Here is a 17199-nt window from a genome sequence, read left to right as displayed (position 1 = left end):
GGATACTTCATGGTGTTATTTTTATCACTTTCACAAAGCCCAGCGAGGGATGCTTTTCCCAGCTGTTGACACAGGTCTCGGCCATTTTTGTCTCAAAAACAGTGAAGGAGCGGCAGGCGGAGAAAGAGAGGGAGACGTCCCATCTGGCCGTGTCCCTTTGGCTGGCAGCCTCGCATGATTGTGGTCTCTGTTTAGGAAGGGAAATCCTTTTTGACATTTTGTTAATCATGAAAGTGAGACACTCCTTTTCTTTGGATGATCCCTGGACCTCCATCACAATACCTTTTCCGTCAGGCTGCAGTTGTCATGGGATTTTATCCATCCATCACACATATTTGTTAATTCTTTTTTGACAGGAACACACACACACACACACACACACACACACACACACACACACACACACACACACACACACACACACACACACACACACACACAGAAAAGACTACCCACTATCTTTGTGGGGGCCTGTCATTGACATAATGCATTCCCTAGCCCCTTACCATAACCTTAACCATCACAACTAAATGTCTAACCTTAAAGGGATACGCCACCGTTTGTTGAAATAGGGCTTATCACGGTCTCCCCTAGCTGTAGATAGGTGGGCCAACGCATTTTTTGTGCATGCATCATTTTAGTCTGGTGCAACACCGGCAGCGCCGCCGCTAGTTAGCATAGCGTAGTGAATGGAATCCTATGTTGCCGGTTAGCATGTTGTGAGTAAAAGTGAGCCAACAAAAAACAAAAAAGAATCTAATTACTTGCAGTGAGACAAAAAATGCGTTGGCCCACCTATCTACAGCCAGGGTAGACCGTGATAAGCCCTATTTCAACAAATGGTGGCGTATTCCTTTAACCCTTACCCTCACCCTAACCATAACCTAATTCTAACCCTAATCCTACAACCAAGTCTTAACCCTCAAACAGCCCTTTAAACTTGTGGGGTCCAGCATTTTGGCCCCACAAAGCTATACTGGACTCCTGGTTTTTGGACCCCACGAATATAGTTAAACAAGAACAGACAAACACACATGGGGCATAACTGCGAGTACATTCCAGACAGCAGAGCCATCTATCAGTGTGGTTCAGGCCGTGGCTTACTGGTGATGGCATGGCAGGTAAAAGCCCCGGCGTCTGCTGGGATATGGCTAAATGAGAAGGCACAGACAGGCACGCGGCACAAACAGCTGATTAGGGAGATGGCTAATTATTGACTGTTGAAAAATGATAACCATCTCCTGCTCTGCTCCGCTTAGGGAGTCACTGTGTAAAACCGAGAGTTGCTCTTGTGTGGAATTCCAAGAGTTTGAAGGCAGAGCTAACTTTAGCTCTTCATGGGGTCTCTAAAAAAGAACGTGCTGCTCCCACAAGAATGCTATCGTTGGATTAACCAGGTTGCACCAAGCAGACTTTTTGTTTTCCTAGCAATTTGTGTTGAGGCCTGAGTGACCACAACTTTTATTTATGTAAGAAGCAATAGAACACTACCCACTGCTTCAGTTGCCAAGTTTGACCTTAAAGGAGAATGAGATTTTTTCTATGGTTGTGTATTTGATGAGTTAGTGAACATGAGACCGGACAGGTAAACATCGGCTATAGCTCCTTCAGCACGTAGCGTCTAGGGCAGCAGCAGTGGTCTGCTCCTTTCTCCGTGACCCAGATTAAGATACGGTGTGTGCTTGTTGACTGGGGTCGATGTCATCAGCAGGGAGGTCGGAGTTCATTTGTCTTTCTTGACAGACCTTCAGGTGGTGTTCCAGTGTTCTGGCAGAAGGCCACACCAATGCTGACCTCCATGAGTCGTGCAATTAGTTACCCTTTGACCCCTCAGTTTCACAATCAAACCCTGAGCAAGGACCGGGCATGCTTCTGCATCCCCAGACCCACTTTACATATGACTCTCTGTGTGTGTGTGTGTGTGTGTGTGTGTGTGTGTGTGTGTGTGTGTGTGTGTGTGTGTGTGTGTGTGTGTGTGTGTGTGTGTGTGTGTTTGCAGCTCAAAAAGGCACAGATGTAGCATGTGATTCAGTCTGACAGGATGTAATAGCTTCTTCTCGTTTCAGTCTACTTCATGAAATTAACAAAATAAAGCGTTTGGAGGCATGCATAAGAATTTACACCTCCAACTTAATGATATATCTGGCTACTTTCCATTCTCCACTCATAAATATATAAAAGATCCATTAGTCTGCATCCATCTGCTACAAACGGTACATTTCTTCCCTGCTTGAGTGACTATTGTTATTTAACTGCTCTTAACTGTGTGTTTCTCATGCTCTAAAGTGCAGTTAAAGCGCATCACTTAGGGCTTATGCAGACAGACACTCAGATGAATGCCATCATACCCTTGAGCCAAAAATATAAATCTCAGTGCAGACTCAGGCTTTCCATTTTCCCTCTGTTTGACATGTGCTGTCCTTGCAGTGCGGCTCTGAACATGCAATTCAGCTGTGAACCTGCAGCTTCCTTCTATTTCTCTCAGGACTGTGTGTTTATCCATCACGATGAATTCCTCAACTCTCACCGAGCTCTTCAGTGTTGTGACATTTCATATGAACAGGCAGAAAGAAAGCCCCTGAAGACTATGAAGAGCACATTTCAACATAGAACTCAACAAAAGTGCCAACAACTCCAAGGTTATGTCTTCATTTGGTGATGTGAAATGCCAGCAGCAAAGATGGCGTCATTGTCATGAGAATAGAGGCGGTTACGTAACTTGTTTCTTGTTTTGTGTTTGGTTGAGCTGAGAAAAGGCTAGATTAATCATGTAGAGGCTCATTCAAAGTTGGATAACTTACAAAGCCTTCACGAATTGGTCTTCTTTCTCCATTCTGCTGGAATGAGCATTACTCCATATAGGCTTTTTTAGCCACGCTAGCAGCATGGCTCTAGGGATGGCAGTGTCTCTTTCAGTCATTTGGTTGGTCTGTCGGTCCACCACTTTGGTCCATACTGAAGTATTTCTACTCTCAACTATTGGATGGATTGCCATGAAAATGTATGCAGAGATTCATAGTTCCCATAGTTCATAGTTCTTTGGTGATCCTCTGACTTTTTTGCGCCACCAGCAGGTCAAAATTTAATGTGTCCAATACTTTGGCTTATGACCAAATACCTGCAAAACTAAAAACACGCTAAACTAAGATGGTGAACATTGTGAACAATATACCTGCTCAACATCACCATTCTAGCATTGTCATTGTGAGCATGCTAGCAAGCCTACCTTAGCAATTACATGAAAAATAACACTATAATAGCTTGGCTGTAGTCTCTAAGTTAGTCTCTCTTGTTTCAGTTTTTTCAGTATTATCAGAGGAATGGTTTCTATTTAACTTAATTGCAACTGAAAACATTATGAAATAAAGCAGAATAGGGCAAGGTGATCTTTATCGTCTAAACGATATAAAAATGTCTATCGTATATATATTTTCATTTAATTTGTCATGTCAGAAAGCCAGCGGGCAAACTGCGTTACGGCAATATTTACATCATTTGGACAACACTTTATGTCCTGATCCTTGCATGTAACATTCATTTTTCATGTTCTTATAAAATGTGAACATTTAATTCACACAGGAGCATACAAAATAGGTTATTTAATATTGTTTATTTATTTATTGAAATTACCAGAAAACATGCTGTATAGGATATATATATTGTTTATTAAGAAATTAAATGACCTAAAGCAGAATTTAAATCAATTCTTTATATTTTTCGAAACACCTTTTTCACATGTTTTAATAGAAGTGAAAAATTTATATTTTTCAGCCCAACCAATCCTCACCAACTAATTAGTATATTAAGTGAAATGGTTGGAGTTGCTTTTTGTTGTGGGCCTTAAGGCCAGTTGCTGGATGCTATTGTTCCTAAAAGACAAAGTGACATAAATGTGCATGTGAAAACATTTTGATAAGCCAAGCATTTCCTCCTTCCAAATCCTTCAGTCTCAGTAAGTGGATTAGTGTGTGCTATTCTCCACCGAGATAGTTCAGCCTACTTCCTTATCTCGCTGATGTTCAATTCAATGTGTCTAGACATCTCAATTAGCAAGAAATAATAATAATAAAAAAGATAATGGTTAGTGCTTATCTCAGTGTGTTCTTTCTACCAGTACTCCCACCAGCCTACAACTAGTTCTAATAAACAGACAACAGTTTTCCTGACTGAAAGCCATGGGCTAGTGTTAACATTTTTATTATTAGTGATACATTGTGTTCTCTGAGAAGTCATTGGCATGGTAATGACATCTTTCATGATAAATTAGTATTCCCCCCCTCTCCCTGCCTTACCTACACTCGGCTGTTGCACCAGACTGCTTCCGCCACTCGCAACTCTGCTGCTCCATTGTTCTGCCAACACGCAGCAGCTTTGTGAGACACAAAGCATGTCGCTCTCTGAGATAATGCTCTGCAGACTGGGAGTGGATGGGATAGGGATGCTCAGCACAGCTCACCTTGGCTCAGGATGATTTGTGCTTTGCTGTATGAACACGGTTAAGAAGCCAGAATGGGGGAATAACCTTTGGCTCGTACCGTCCCAATGGCTTTGTGTTGCTAATCAGTTACCTCGTTGCTCACGTGTCTGCGCTGGCACCTAGTGAAAATTGAGATATCAGCCAAACAAAAAAGTGCCTTCCTCAACAATAACCACTTACAGTGCCTCATTATGTGGCTCTTCTTACATACCGTATAGAGTCACTCCATGTGTAGAGAGGGAGAGAGTGGGAGGGAAACTCCAGCAGCAACAGCAAACTTGAATATTTATCCATATGGCAACTTGCCAGCATAATTACTGTACTGTCCAAGAGGAGAGTGGAGAGAATAATTGTCATAGGATACTAAACATTACACCTTGTCATCACTTTCATACCATTTTATTTTCATGACTTAGAGCATGTGTAGCTATGCATTTTCATACAAGGTGTTTGGGATGAAATATTGCAATAACCATATAAAGCAAGGCCAATGCTCATCTTGTAGATCCAGGTGTTTATTTGCTGCTTGGCATGAAAAAATATTTGAATGTAAAAATGATTAATTCTAATCATGTTGATGTAGAAGATTATGCGATCTGGAGGATGTTGATGAAGATACCGTATGCAATTACTTCTGTTTCAGCATGAGTAACTCCCTTTGCATTTGTCTTTGATAATTAACCATTTGTGCGCACACTTGTATGTCACACTTTACCCTCTGTGTGGCTGAGGGGAGTCCTACGATGGAGATTAGTTGCCATAAGCTTTATCAGCAGGTTGTTTTCTCTGTAAATAAACTGCAGGGAACTAGGAGTGTTCCGTTTCCCAGTCCAAACGAAAAAGCCCTCCCGTAGAACAAACTGAAGGGAATGCAGCTCTCTTGGTGCGACAGTTCAGACAGAGGAGAAGCAGGTGGCTGTCATCACTGAGTATAGACTGAGTAGGGGTTTGAAAAACAAGTGAAATACTGGTTTGCGCTGTTGGAGGGAACTATTGTATCAGGATCCTCTATTCTGCAGTAAGTGTTTTAGAGTGGGCTCTTAGACAAAAATAGATCTCTCAACGAGCTCCATCAGATGGATACCGAATACTGTTTCAATTTTACACTGCACAGTCCACACTAATGAGGACTTTGCAAATGTACTGAAGAGTGGTGAAATTTTGATTATGACTTTAATTGCTCAGTTTTAGGTTTTAAATTCAAGTGGTCATACATTTTCAAAATGGAAGATTCAGAGGAGAGGACCAAATACTAATCTCTTCTTTTCATTAGCCAATGGGCTCTGAAAATGTGCCAGATGATTTTTAACCCTCTTCCCTTGTTTTCAACCTCCATCCCCTCACCCCACCTTTTCCTCCATCCTTCTGTCCTTGATTTCACCTGCACTTTACAGCAACACCTGGGTCCTGCCTCTCCAGCTTGCCTGTTGAATCTTTCATTATGTACTCATTTTGGTTTGTTTCCAAAGCCGTGCCTGGTCGGTAGAGAAACTACCTTGAGAGCGTCTCTGAGCCAAAAATCAGCCATTCTAATTAGAGGTGCACAATCATTGGTGCAAGTGTACATGAACTCAATCCCCTGTGTCCCTGGTGAAAACAGCGTAGCAAGCAGCCCGCTGCTGTCTGACGGGCTCCACAGCAGCAATGGGCAGGGAAGTGGAAAATGTGGAGCATTACTTTTTTCACAAATGAGAAAACTTTAGAGGGATAGTTCACGTTGTTCTCTCTGTGCAAGCCAGAGCATTGTTACCTCTCTGAAATCAGTTTCTTATTGAGTTGAAGCAATGGAGACGATATTACGAACCGATATGCATTTACGGTAAAGATTTAAATCTTTTAGTCAGAATTAACATTTTAGAATGTTACAAACTCCAACACAAAAGTTTGTTTCAATGCTTTAAGCAATTATTTAATAAAACTGAAACTTTAAACACAAAAAAAAAAAAAAAAGAATAAATAAATAAAAACAAAATAGCTTCCTGAAGTTTTAACATTCTAACAGTTTCTAAGTGTTGCAGACTGCTTACAGAGCTGTAGCGGAGCCAAAGTAGTGCACCTTTTTTAAATTTAATTAACTTCATCAGTTATTGGTAAAACAAAAAAAAGATACAGATAATCTGCAAATTGCCAAATAACAGCCCTGATTAAGTCCCTCACTCTCCCACTGGTGAGTTCAGGCTGGACCTCCCAACAGCCTCACCCCGGCCAGAGTCGATGAAAGCTTGATGGATCTGGGGCTAAGACAGTAAAGGCTGCTTTGGGTCGGACGAAGGGGAGAGAGAGAGAGAGAGAGAGAGAGAGAGAGAGAGAGAGAGAGAGAGAGAGAGAGAGAGAGAGAGAGAGAGAGAGAGAGAGAGAGAGAGAGAGAGATGTTGGAAAATGGGGGAGAGGGAGAATGAAGTCTGTCTAAACAGTCTGAAAGGGGCTTGTTTTCTTTATGTGCGTGAGTGAACAGGAAAAGGTAATTAACTGGCCAAGTGGCGAAAGGCTGGAGTGATGGATGGGTGTGGTGTAAAGAGACAGCCACACAAGGGGAGACACACACACACACACAAACATACACACACATGCGCATGTTTCACCCATTCCTCTTGTGTAGAAGCCTGGTTTAGTGAACCTTTTATGTAATTGCACTTTTATAAAAACATGTATGCGAGTCTCATTCTGCTTTCAGTAGGAGAAGCTACAAGCACTCCCACCCTGATAAATGGGTCGACCATATGGAGTGGTGACACGTCATTATGTGAGGTCATTAATGGTTGCAGGGTGGTTTGGCAAAGACTCATGAGTGATTACATCTGTCTCTATCTATGTTTAACCTGAGGGTCAGCGGGATCTATGGCCTTTTCATTTTTGATGGACAGTGACATCTGTTTTTATAGATGACAGAAGAATCTGGAGGCTGTACTGTAGCTTACTGGAGCTGTATCACGGTGCAAATAAGCTCAAAACAAATCAAGTGTCACGCCAGATCTTGTCAAGATTTTCTAAAAACAAAAAAAGGTCACAACTGTATTTTGTAGTAAATCTTGTGTGCTCATCCTAACGGCAGATTGCTCGACCCTGTGATCGTTCATCAGAAGATGTGTCACTGTGATATTCTGGACAGGTGGGGCTATCATGTGTTGAAAGTGTCACAAAGCCTATTTGCATTTTCTGTCAGCAGTTCACTGACAGTTAAAGGGAGGAAAGGGCTAAATCACACAGGGCAGACAGACTGACGTCTATGTGAGCTCCTCACAAACAGATGCTTGATGCGGGGAGACTTGGCTGGTCATTAAAGGGAATACTGATGCAAAAATCTGATGCACTTCTCCAAACAAGGTAATCATCTGTTTGATCTAAAAACAGGGAAGTTTGTTCACTGTAATGTGTTGTTGACTTTGTAAGTAAGCAGTTTGTCGTCAAGATAGTTGCAGAATTTGGTAATTTTATCTTATCTTTCTGAGAAAAATTTAATATTGCAAAGTCAGATGTGAAATCACAGAATATTCAGTATGCCTCAATTGGTGCTTTCACCTTTAACCATGAGGTGTTCTTGCTATAAGAGATCAGTCTCTGAAAAGCAAGAGCAGAATCATTTTGGGACCGTATCTGTCTATCTCAGAGAAGCTTAAATTCAGATAATGCGATGCGAGTCTAAATGTAGTCTGACTTAGACAAAAGCCAAATTTCACATTAGGAATGCAGGAAAGGCAGCAGAGATGTTTCATCATTATTTGATGAAATCTCTTTGTGTTCCAATAAAAAGCCCAAAGAGTGACAGAAAAATTAAGCGTTTTTTCATACAGCCACGGAGGATGAATGAATTCATTACCATAGTGCTGTCTGGCTCTGTCTGAGGCCGTATTATCAGGTAGGTAATGACAGTGTTGCTGGTGTTGCTGCAGATACGGTTGCTTTGTTTGGGGGAAAGTCTTATTACAGGTTTGTTTAATCTTGTCAAGTCAGCAAACAAGGGGCAAACATCTGTTTCATGTGATTTGGTGAGCCGTCCCAGTTTGTGTTCTACCAAAGGCATTCCCACTGAGTTAAATAGCATGCTAGTGTGACATCCTGAGTCATTGTCTTCTCTGCCTCCGAGCGGGCAGTGGTTAAATTTAATGGTCTGTATCCCAGATCTGCTGCTGCACTAAAAGCTCTACCTGATACCTAATCAGAGTCACTGGCCTTCTAGCACTCCGCTGCTTCAGGGGATCCGAGTCGAGTCAGGTGGCTTGAAGGTGGTGGGAAAAGTTTAAAAGGGAGCAGGGGGCAGAGAGGGATTACGCCACTGGATGTGTTGCTTTCATCCTGGGAATGTAATCTGTCTTAATGCCCTGTGCTCACCTGGGGCAAGGCCAGCAGCTGTGCTCGTTTTTCTCCTGACTTGTTTGTCATGGTGAGCCAGGCTAACTGTGGGAAAGCAGGCCTGCTGGAAGCTCTCGTCCTCACCCTGTGATCTGGACAGGGCCCTAGCAGTTTATTGGGGGGCCAATCCCTTTGAGACTTATGGAGACGGCGTGTGGTTAGGGTCAACACTGTCTCAGGCCAAGTAAACAGAGATTGGCTCGGTCGCATCCTTACAGGGAAGCAGAGGCAGGGAAAGTCAGGAATTGAAAGGGCATTAAGTTTGGCAGCTGCTGTGCGGTCTTGACTTTACAAGAAATGCAGTCATAGGAAGTACTCAAGAATTGTAATGTGTAAACAGGACTGGTGCTGGTGAGAACAGAGTTCAGTGAGGACAGATATAAAGCAGCGTGGTGTGACTCTTATAGAGGAATGTTTCCATGCTGATAGAATAATAAAAGAGAAACCTGGAAGGCAAGGGAGGACAGAAAGGAAGACTGAGCAATTTAATCTTAAAGTCAACTTTCTGAACAGTTGCAATGAACACAGAGGATCAAGGAATATTGAAAGTGTTATTGCTACAATGCCGGTTCTGGACTGATTCTGGGGGAAATTGCACTATGACTGATGTTAGAAATAAATTCAAACCGAATGCCACAGATTGCCAGCAACTGTAAAATAGTTTAGATATGAGCTGACAAACTGCAGGCTACCAGTATGTCAGAACTTTTCACTTTATTTTTTTCTCATCATAGATGCACATTGATACAATTTTGCTTTATTTCTCTTTCTGCCACTGCAGCAATGGGTCCCAGCGAGCTTTTATGTCCGGGGAATATCTGTTGGGCTCAACTGGAATAGAAAATATATTTTACTTTCAATGGAGCGTGCCTAGAAGTCTCTCGCTAAAGTGGAGCCTCATGCATTTCAAATCAGTATGACCTTCCCTTGATTTAAGTCGGCTTGCTGTATCTGACCTGGCGCTCCACATCACAAGTACATCAGAAAGTGAGAACAGTCAGAAGGCAGTTTCACTTTGTGTGGTTAGAGAAAAGGTGTATTGGTGAGACGAGGTAAATGAGGTGTGATTTGGGGAAGTATCCTACGTATGACTTTGCCAGGTTCCGTTTGCGCCCTAAGGAGGCATGGGAGAGAAATCATGCACATCTTTCTGCCTGTCTCCTCATCCATACAGTAAGTAGTTACGGCTGAGCTTGTTTCCATCAGCCTTTAGGCATGGGCTGTCTGTGATGACACTCTCCATCAACCCAGAGAGATATTCAGTTAGCCGGGTGGCTCTCTCTCCTGCTGCTGCTGCTGCTCTGGTTTTCATCACAGCTAGTGGGAAGGACAGTGACAAACTTAGGTCTCTAAGGGCAGCGAAGGGCTCATTCCAAAGGCAGGGCTTTCTCTCCCCAGTGCGCTCAGCCCACCTCCTTTCCATAATAAGGCCATAGCATCTAACTGCATTTGTCCCCAGAGTTTAATAAAGATCAGCGCTGACAGGCAGTAAACCAACACAACCACCCACAAGCCTCCAGGCAAGGGCCACAACCCCGGCCTACCTCCTCCCACTTCTCTTTCTCTCTCTGTCTTCTTATCCTCACTCGTGCAGTTTAACTCTCTCGACGGATAAACCTCAGGTTGAAAACCAAAGCCATCTCCCACCTGTACAGAACAATGGCCGAGGAGTCAGAGCCCTGACCACGCCTCTCGGGAACCCTTTGAACATTTGGTTTGTGTGTTGATGCCATGCATTACATACTTCTCCACAGCAGTGCTGCTCTTCACACCTACTTGCACCTGTCAGTAATAGATCATATTGATGATAAAAGGAACAATATGGCTTCAGCGGACTGGGTGCACATATGTTTCATGCTTTCGACTTCATGCGTACACACAAGCTCACTTGAACGTGGTAGCACAAACATAAGAGTAAACTGTTTAAGCTTGCAACTACATGGTAACTTTTTCAGCAAGCTTTACTTTATTAGATTTCTATATTTTTATATCCAAACCTACATTCTCTGAGCGATGTGTGAAATATCTGCTGATCTTGATGTCCTCTTTTGATATCCTCTGCTCCGCCTCTCAAGTGCCTTACCGAGATGGATTCTGTGGCCTTCCGTTTCATCACACCCACATCATTCTCCTCCGCATCCCCAACATCATCATCATCTTCATCATCAGCAGCACCATCACCCTCCTCATAAGCCTTGTGGCCCTGACCCTTTATTCACTCCATTGGGCATAAAGACAGCTTTACAGGAGAAGCCCCGCTCCCTAACCTCCAGAATCCTAACTGAATAGCAGATGGGCTCAGCTTTGTGTGTCTTTTTATTAGCTCCCCTAAATCAACACCTAACAATGCAGAGAGAGAGAGAGAGAGAGAGAGAGAGAGAGAGAGAGAGAGAGAGATTGATTTCTTCCATCTACCAGTGCCTTGAGGTGGGTAAGGGGTGGTTGGAGGGTAAAGGGTAAGAAGTGACTGGTTATGACTTTGCTTCAATTTCCTGTCTAGGAAGCATGTACATGAAGCCAGACTACGCTATGAAAATAGCAGCCAGAGGTGTTTTTTTTTAGCTCCAATTTGTCGTGGACTCTTTCATCTTATTTCAGCAGAACTGTCCTGTCTTGTGCATAAATATCATGCCTGAGCGTAACGATAGAGATTGTCCACGTTCCAGCTGCATTAGATATCATTTTTTTAAGCTCTATCATAGCATTGTATTTCTATTATAAGCTTCTTACATTTAAATCGATTCCTCACTATAGCATCAACTTTTCACTTGCACTTGATCTACCATCGGCCCATCTTTCATTGTGAGATTTATGAGATTTTCTACATCCTGAGTGTATTTCTTACTTGTGCTTGCGTCCTGTCCGTGCCTGCCCATGTGTAAAGTGAGTAGCCAATATAGTAAATCATTAACCAGAAGCACTCAGTCAGCAGCAGGCCAGCCCGGTTACAGTCCTATGCATGATTGTCCTTTAAATAAAGTGATGATATGGAGATTATGCTTATCCGTCATTTAGTATAATTGTGTGGATAACACTTTATTGTCCCTTTTTGAGAATAAGGGAAATGTACAGATGATCCATTTTCTGTAAGGCTGTAAAAAGGTCGCATGATCATACTATTATTTCTATGGGTGTTTGCAGAGAAAGGTCATCTAAAAGTCTTTGTATTGAGTTGCTTTCATGGGGAGGAGATTTAGAGTCCCTCCGCCTAACACTGTGGTCTCTGGGTCTATTGGGTTAGCTGTATTAAGTGGCACTGCATTAGGGCAGAGGATTGCTGTTTCCCCACTGCTTCACTTCTCCTGATCACCTCGGAGGTTCCACGGAGCAAAGGCCTCATAAACATTTATGTGTGGGCTCCTGGCTTAGGCCAAGACTCCACTGGGCAGAAGCCTAGTGCCCCTTTATGCCTCTTAAGAGACTGTTGTCTGTGTGTGTAAGTGTTTGTGTGAGTGTTTGTTTCCCTAAAACACAGAGAAAGTTATGTTCCACCCTCACTTAGGATTTAAATAGTTCATTGATAGCTCAGCGTGCCTCCAGCTTCCTGGAGGTAGTTTTTTTTTCACATTTTAGAAGCTTAACATATGTTTTCTTGCTGGGACACTTATCATATGTAAATTGTATGGCTTTGGGCACTAGAGTCCCCTCAGCTGTTATTTTCTTTTGTCATTCCTCCCAAGCAGAGACAGACACCCTAGAGAGCCTTCTAAGAGATGAAGTGAAAGGACAAAACTCTACCCCCCCCCATTACTAAAAGCACTAATAAGCTGAAATCTGCCTGGCCCTCTTATTTTTAAAGCTTCACAAATAGAAGACATTTTACTTGTTTTTGGTTGCTCTTAGGAATTTCTCCGTGGGATCTTCAAGTAATCCTTCCGAGCCTTATTTCAGAGTTGTCTCCTCACGTTTGGCTTGTTTCGTCTCAGCTCCCCAGCACACACAGTGAAATGAGCACATGCCTGGTAAACCATATCAGCAGTCTTAAGTTGCATGCAGGCGAAGCATCTCAGTCTAAACAAACAACCATCCCGAAAAAGAGGAAGTGGTTAAAGCAGGGGTGTGAGGGTCCCGGAGGGGCAGTCGGGGACCACACTGCTAGCAGACCACTGATGTGCCTGGAAAATGTGAACGACATACAGGAAATCCTTTCAGAAGAACAGATAGTGAGATATGCTTGAGATCAACTTGCTACATGCATAGAGTTGTGTTAAAGCCCTTCTCTTTTGTGTGTTTACTCTGCAGGACCCTGGATATGCAACCTTCCTGTTTGAGCAGCTCCAAAGACCTGGGAGCCATGATGCTGGTGTCAGCTGTTGCCAGGTGTGCTCCACACCTCTCCACCAACTGAGGCAGGAGGCCTTGCAGACGCTCCATGCTCCCATCCTCACACTCAGCTCAGACATGGCAGCCCTGCCCACTACATCCTTCTTACCACAGCCTGCTAGATACACTGTGTCGTCCTCCAGCGTCCATGCAAAACAACTGTCCAAAGGACAAACAGCTGCCCACTCTGTCCTGCCCTTAGGGGAGAGGCACAGGGTACCAGGCTGGTCCCAGAGCCCCTCTGTCACTTCAGGGCCTAAGACAAGTGTCCAGGTGACAGTGGCAGGAGGGCAGATCAGTGGATCCCTGAGCTCCGTCACCATTCAGGCACAGCAGTACCTCGAGGGCATGTGGAGCATCTCCAGGGTCAACAACTTCATTCCTCAGCCTAAACCGGTATGTCTTTAATGTGTCCTTTTCAACTTCGTATTACATTTTATGCATTTTAAAATAAAGTAAATTGTAAGTAAATTTAAAATATAAAGAGTAAATTTAAAATAATTACAACAGTAGAATGAGTATACATTCCTTGAGGGCCAAATAGGGTTACAAAGCATCAATACATTTCTGGGAAATTAGTCAAATGAAATTAATTACTAGGTTTTATGGCATGTTTTGGTTAAAAGTATGCCTTTATTATTTAAAAATGTGACAAATAATTTGTAACCAATTCCTCCTCTTTAAAATGTTAGACTTTCACGGGCGCTCGCTCTTTCATCGGCGCTGCTGTAGCCAATGGTGCTGCTTCAGAGGCTGATGTGTGTCCGTCCGCATCACATAAGAGAGTAACATGGAGGAGGAAGAGCTATGTGTTCCATTTTCCATTCCATTTCCTTCAAATCATCGACAGCTTCCCTTTACCTGTATGCACTGCCATTTCTCCTCTACTCTTCTCTTGTGTCACTCGGCACTGACCGTCAGACCGCCCTGCGCACCACACACACACACACACACACACATTATTGTCGAGCTTCACATACTGTAGGCCTACATTATGACAGGCTTATGACAAAATTATTATAATTATCGGCAGTGGTGGGTGGAGTACTGAAAATCTTTGCTGGAGTTGCTGCAAATGTACCTTTAATGTATCGGATCGTTGGTAGTGCTCCGAGATGCATATCGCATCGGCCTCAGAACGGAGATGCACATCCCTATAAAAGAGATACAGCCCTGCAGAGAATTTGTGAGTTAGAACTTTGCAGGAGTACTTACCTCTCATTCCTCAGTAGTCAAGGAGTCTGAGTGGTCTGGGGTCAGAGGTCATCGCAACACTAATCTGCTGACCTTCTCCTCAAGGGCATTTCAGATGACCACCCCACAGCGTCACCATAACTCTTCTCTCATGTTGCACAAGCATTAGTCTGTGCTTCGTTTGATGTCTAAGATACTTAGGTTTTCCCTTGGTGTCATGGGATAGATCATGCTATACCTTGTTTACGACTTTAAATAATGTACTTGCACATTTACACAAGTGTTGACAGTGTTTTACTAGCATCTTGGAGCATATTTCAGGCTGCTGATATGAAGCTTTTACTGATGTGTCTCTTCCTGCGTAGAAGGGGGCATCTGGTCTCAAACCTCTGTGGCATTCTTTAGGCAAACTCAGTGTACAGACCATACACCATACTAACATCATCTAGTCCTTGCACTTTATGCATCCCATCAAATATCCTGTATAAACTGTAATCTTGCCATTTGTTCTGAACTGCAGTCTGTTACGGGTCTTGGCAGTGTTATTCCTTCCTTTCTGCTTGACAATTGAAGATGGATTTTCACTCCTCCCTTTAATGTCAACAAGTGCCTTCAGAGATGGTTTATGGGAGGCCATCAAAAGCTTTTAACTGCATGTACGCAATCTAGGGCAAATCAAACGGCTTGGCACAGAATTTTGTTCTCCATCTGTGTCTAAAAGCAATTAGTGGCCCTTGGAGCTGGGATGAGTTGCTCAAAGCCACATAGCTGAGGCTGGGGCCCTCCTTGGACAGAGAGAAATGTCCCTTCAGGACATGAAGTACAAACACAGCAGAAATGGGTGTTATTTTCTCAAGCTTGTTTCTTTCATTAAAACCAGATCCTTCAGCATGACAAAAACCCACACACACTTACGAGGATTGTAAGTTACGCTGTGCCGAAAGGCACAAGCTTCAATTCATGATTCCCTTTTGGTTTCTCTGTGGGGAAAGCATGCGCTGTAGTTCAGACATTGGAGCCGAGATGGACTTTGTGTGTGTTAGACAGAAATCCTGTCAACCAGGGAGCCTGGGGCGCTCCCAGACACAGCCCATTATAGGGCACCTTCATTCCCCCATTTGGGAAAAAGGCTCTGGTTAACATCTGGAATGATGTGTGTGATTGTGGTTGTTGGAATTGAAACTATCTGGCTCCCTCTTTGTAATTGGCTGATACTGGTTCATATGAGTGTAGCTGCCTTGAATTGAGCAAATGGCACACAAATTCAGTCTGAGACAGTCTGTTGCAAAACCCCAACTTAGATAAGCTCCAACTTCACAATTGCTGAAGCTATTCCTGGTTTTATTGACTGTTTAAATAAAGAGCTGCAAGCAGTTAAGGTAATCCAGAAAAACACATTGCAAGCAGTGTATGCTACTATTTAAAACAAGAAATTGATTGACCCAAATCTGCGATTCTCCCTTTGCCCCAAAAAATCCACAACCGTATGTGCACTAATCTATAAAGACCAAGTGCTCTTCACCCATGAGGGTCTCCGTTATTGGCCCACTGGTTGCCTGCTGCCATTGCCGGCTCCATTGCCACCAATTTGAAGCCCAGCAGATGATCTTGGCTGCTGTTTCTTTAGTGCAGCTGTGCTCGCTTGGCAATGGGCCACAGAAAGCAACGATGACAGGAGAAGAAAAGAATACAGGAAGGAAAGGGAAGGAAAATTCTTGCCAAATTAGGAAACATTTAAAAAAAAAAGGCAATTATGTTTTTGGTATTTGCTAATAGACAGTGGACATTTTCTGTCCAAAGAGAGAGAGCTAAATGTCAGAGTGTTTTACTTGAGTCCTTTTCTCACATGGCAGGACTTCAGTAGAGTGAAGTTGATTCTCCCCTCAGTTGGATTCTATTGGTTATAGAGGCCACCTAAGCAGGACAGCCAGATTAACACAAGGCCTATTTCACTTCAGCAGTAATCGTCTGTTGACCGCTGGGATCAAAGGTCACGGGGGAGTCCTGGTACTCTCAGCGGCTGAGGAGAAGCTGGTCTGCTGATAGGGTGCTGGCCTACGCTGCTCACTTCAGGATTCACAGGAAGCACTCTCCCAAACTCTTTTTTCTCTCTTTCGATTCTCTCCATTATGTTCAAATCTCTCTCGCTTTGTCTCTTTCCCCCTCCCTTTTCTGCCTTTTCTTTTGAGTGGCACACCAAGGCAAAGGGATCAGGGAGAGCTGGGGGTTAAAGGGTGGAAGGCCAGCTCATTACTGGCTTTCGGTGCAAACGGGCGAGCACACATGACTCCACTGACATGGCCTAATTACCTGACCAGGGGACAGATCGCTCTTTTCAGCCAGGATCAGGGCCAGTCCAGGTCCAAGGCTACAGAGAGCAGCTTGGCTGAGGGGCTTAAGTCCCCAGTCATAATACCATGGGGAATACTCTTTGATAGGCACTGCGATGAGCTCAAGTGTGTGTGTGTGTGCACCTACAATAGATGTGTGTTTGAGTCTATAGTTTATCAATTTTGAACCCACACCCCACCTATGAACAGCTGTCCCTGTATGCTTCAGAAATTCACTGCCACTTGATTTTAAAACCGACACTACGCCGTATCAATCAGTGACAGATTTGATGAGCTACACACATCAGCTTCCTGTGCGGCTGCGTGTGAAGTGCTCTAGTCTTTCGTGCCAAAGTGTAATGGGAGTTCCTAACCTGTCACCGACACCAGCATAGTGTGAGGCTTTCCGCTCTGGCATCTGCACGAGGATCTGTATTTGGCTCATTTCAGTTTGCAGTCAGTTTTTCTTTCCATGGGGTACTTCTCAAGTCATAACTTCACATTCCGCAGCTTGATATCAGACTT

General features: G+C 43.5%; 1 protein-coding gene across 1 annotated transcript in view; it reads left to right on the top strand.

Moving 5' to 3' along the window:
• Positions 1–17199, top strand: part of kif26ab (kinesin family member 26Ab) — a 69024-nt gene that overhangs the window by 15167 nt on the left and 36658 nt on the right. Inside the window, 1 exon segment of the mRNA XM_039786692.1 lies at positions 13070–13546. Within this exon segment, the coding sequence (XP_039642626.1) occupies positions 13070–13546 (477 nt within the window).

Source organism: Perca fluviatilis, chromosome 20 (genome assembly GCF_010015445.1).
Source record: "Perca fluviatilis chromosome 20, GENO_Pfluv_1.0, whole genome shotgun sequence".
Lineage (NCBI taxonomy): Eukaryota > Metazoa > Chordata > Actinopteri > Perciformes > Percidae > Perca > Perca fluviatilis.
This window is presented reverse-complemented; position numbering and strand designations above follow the sequence as displayed.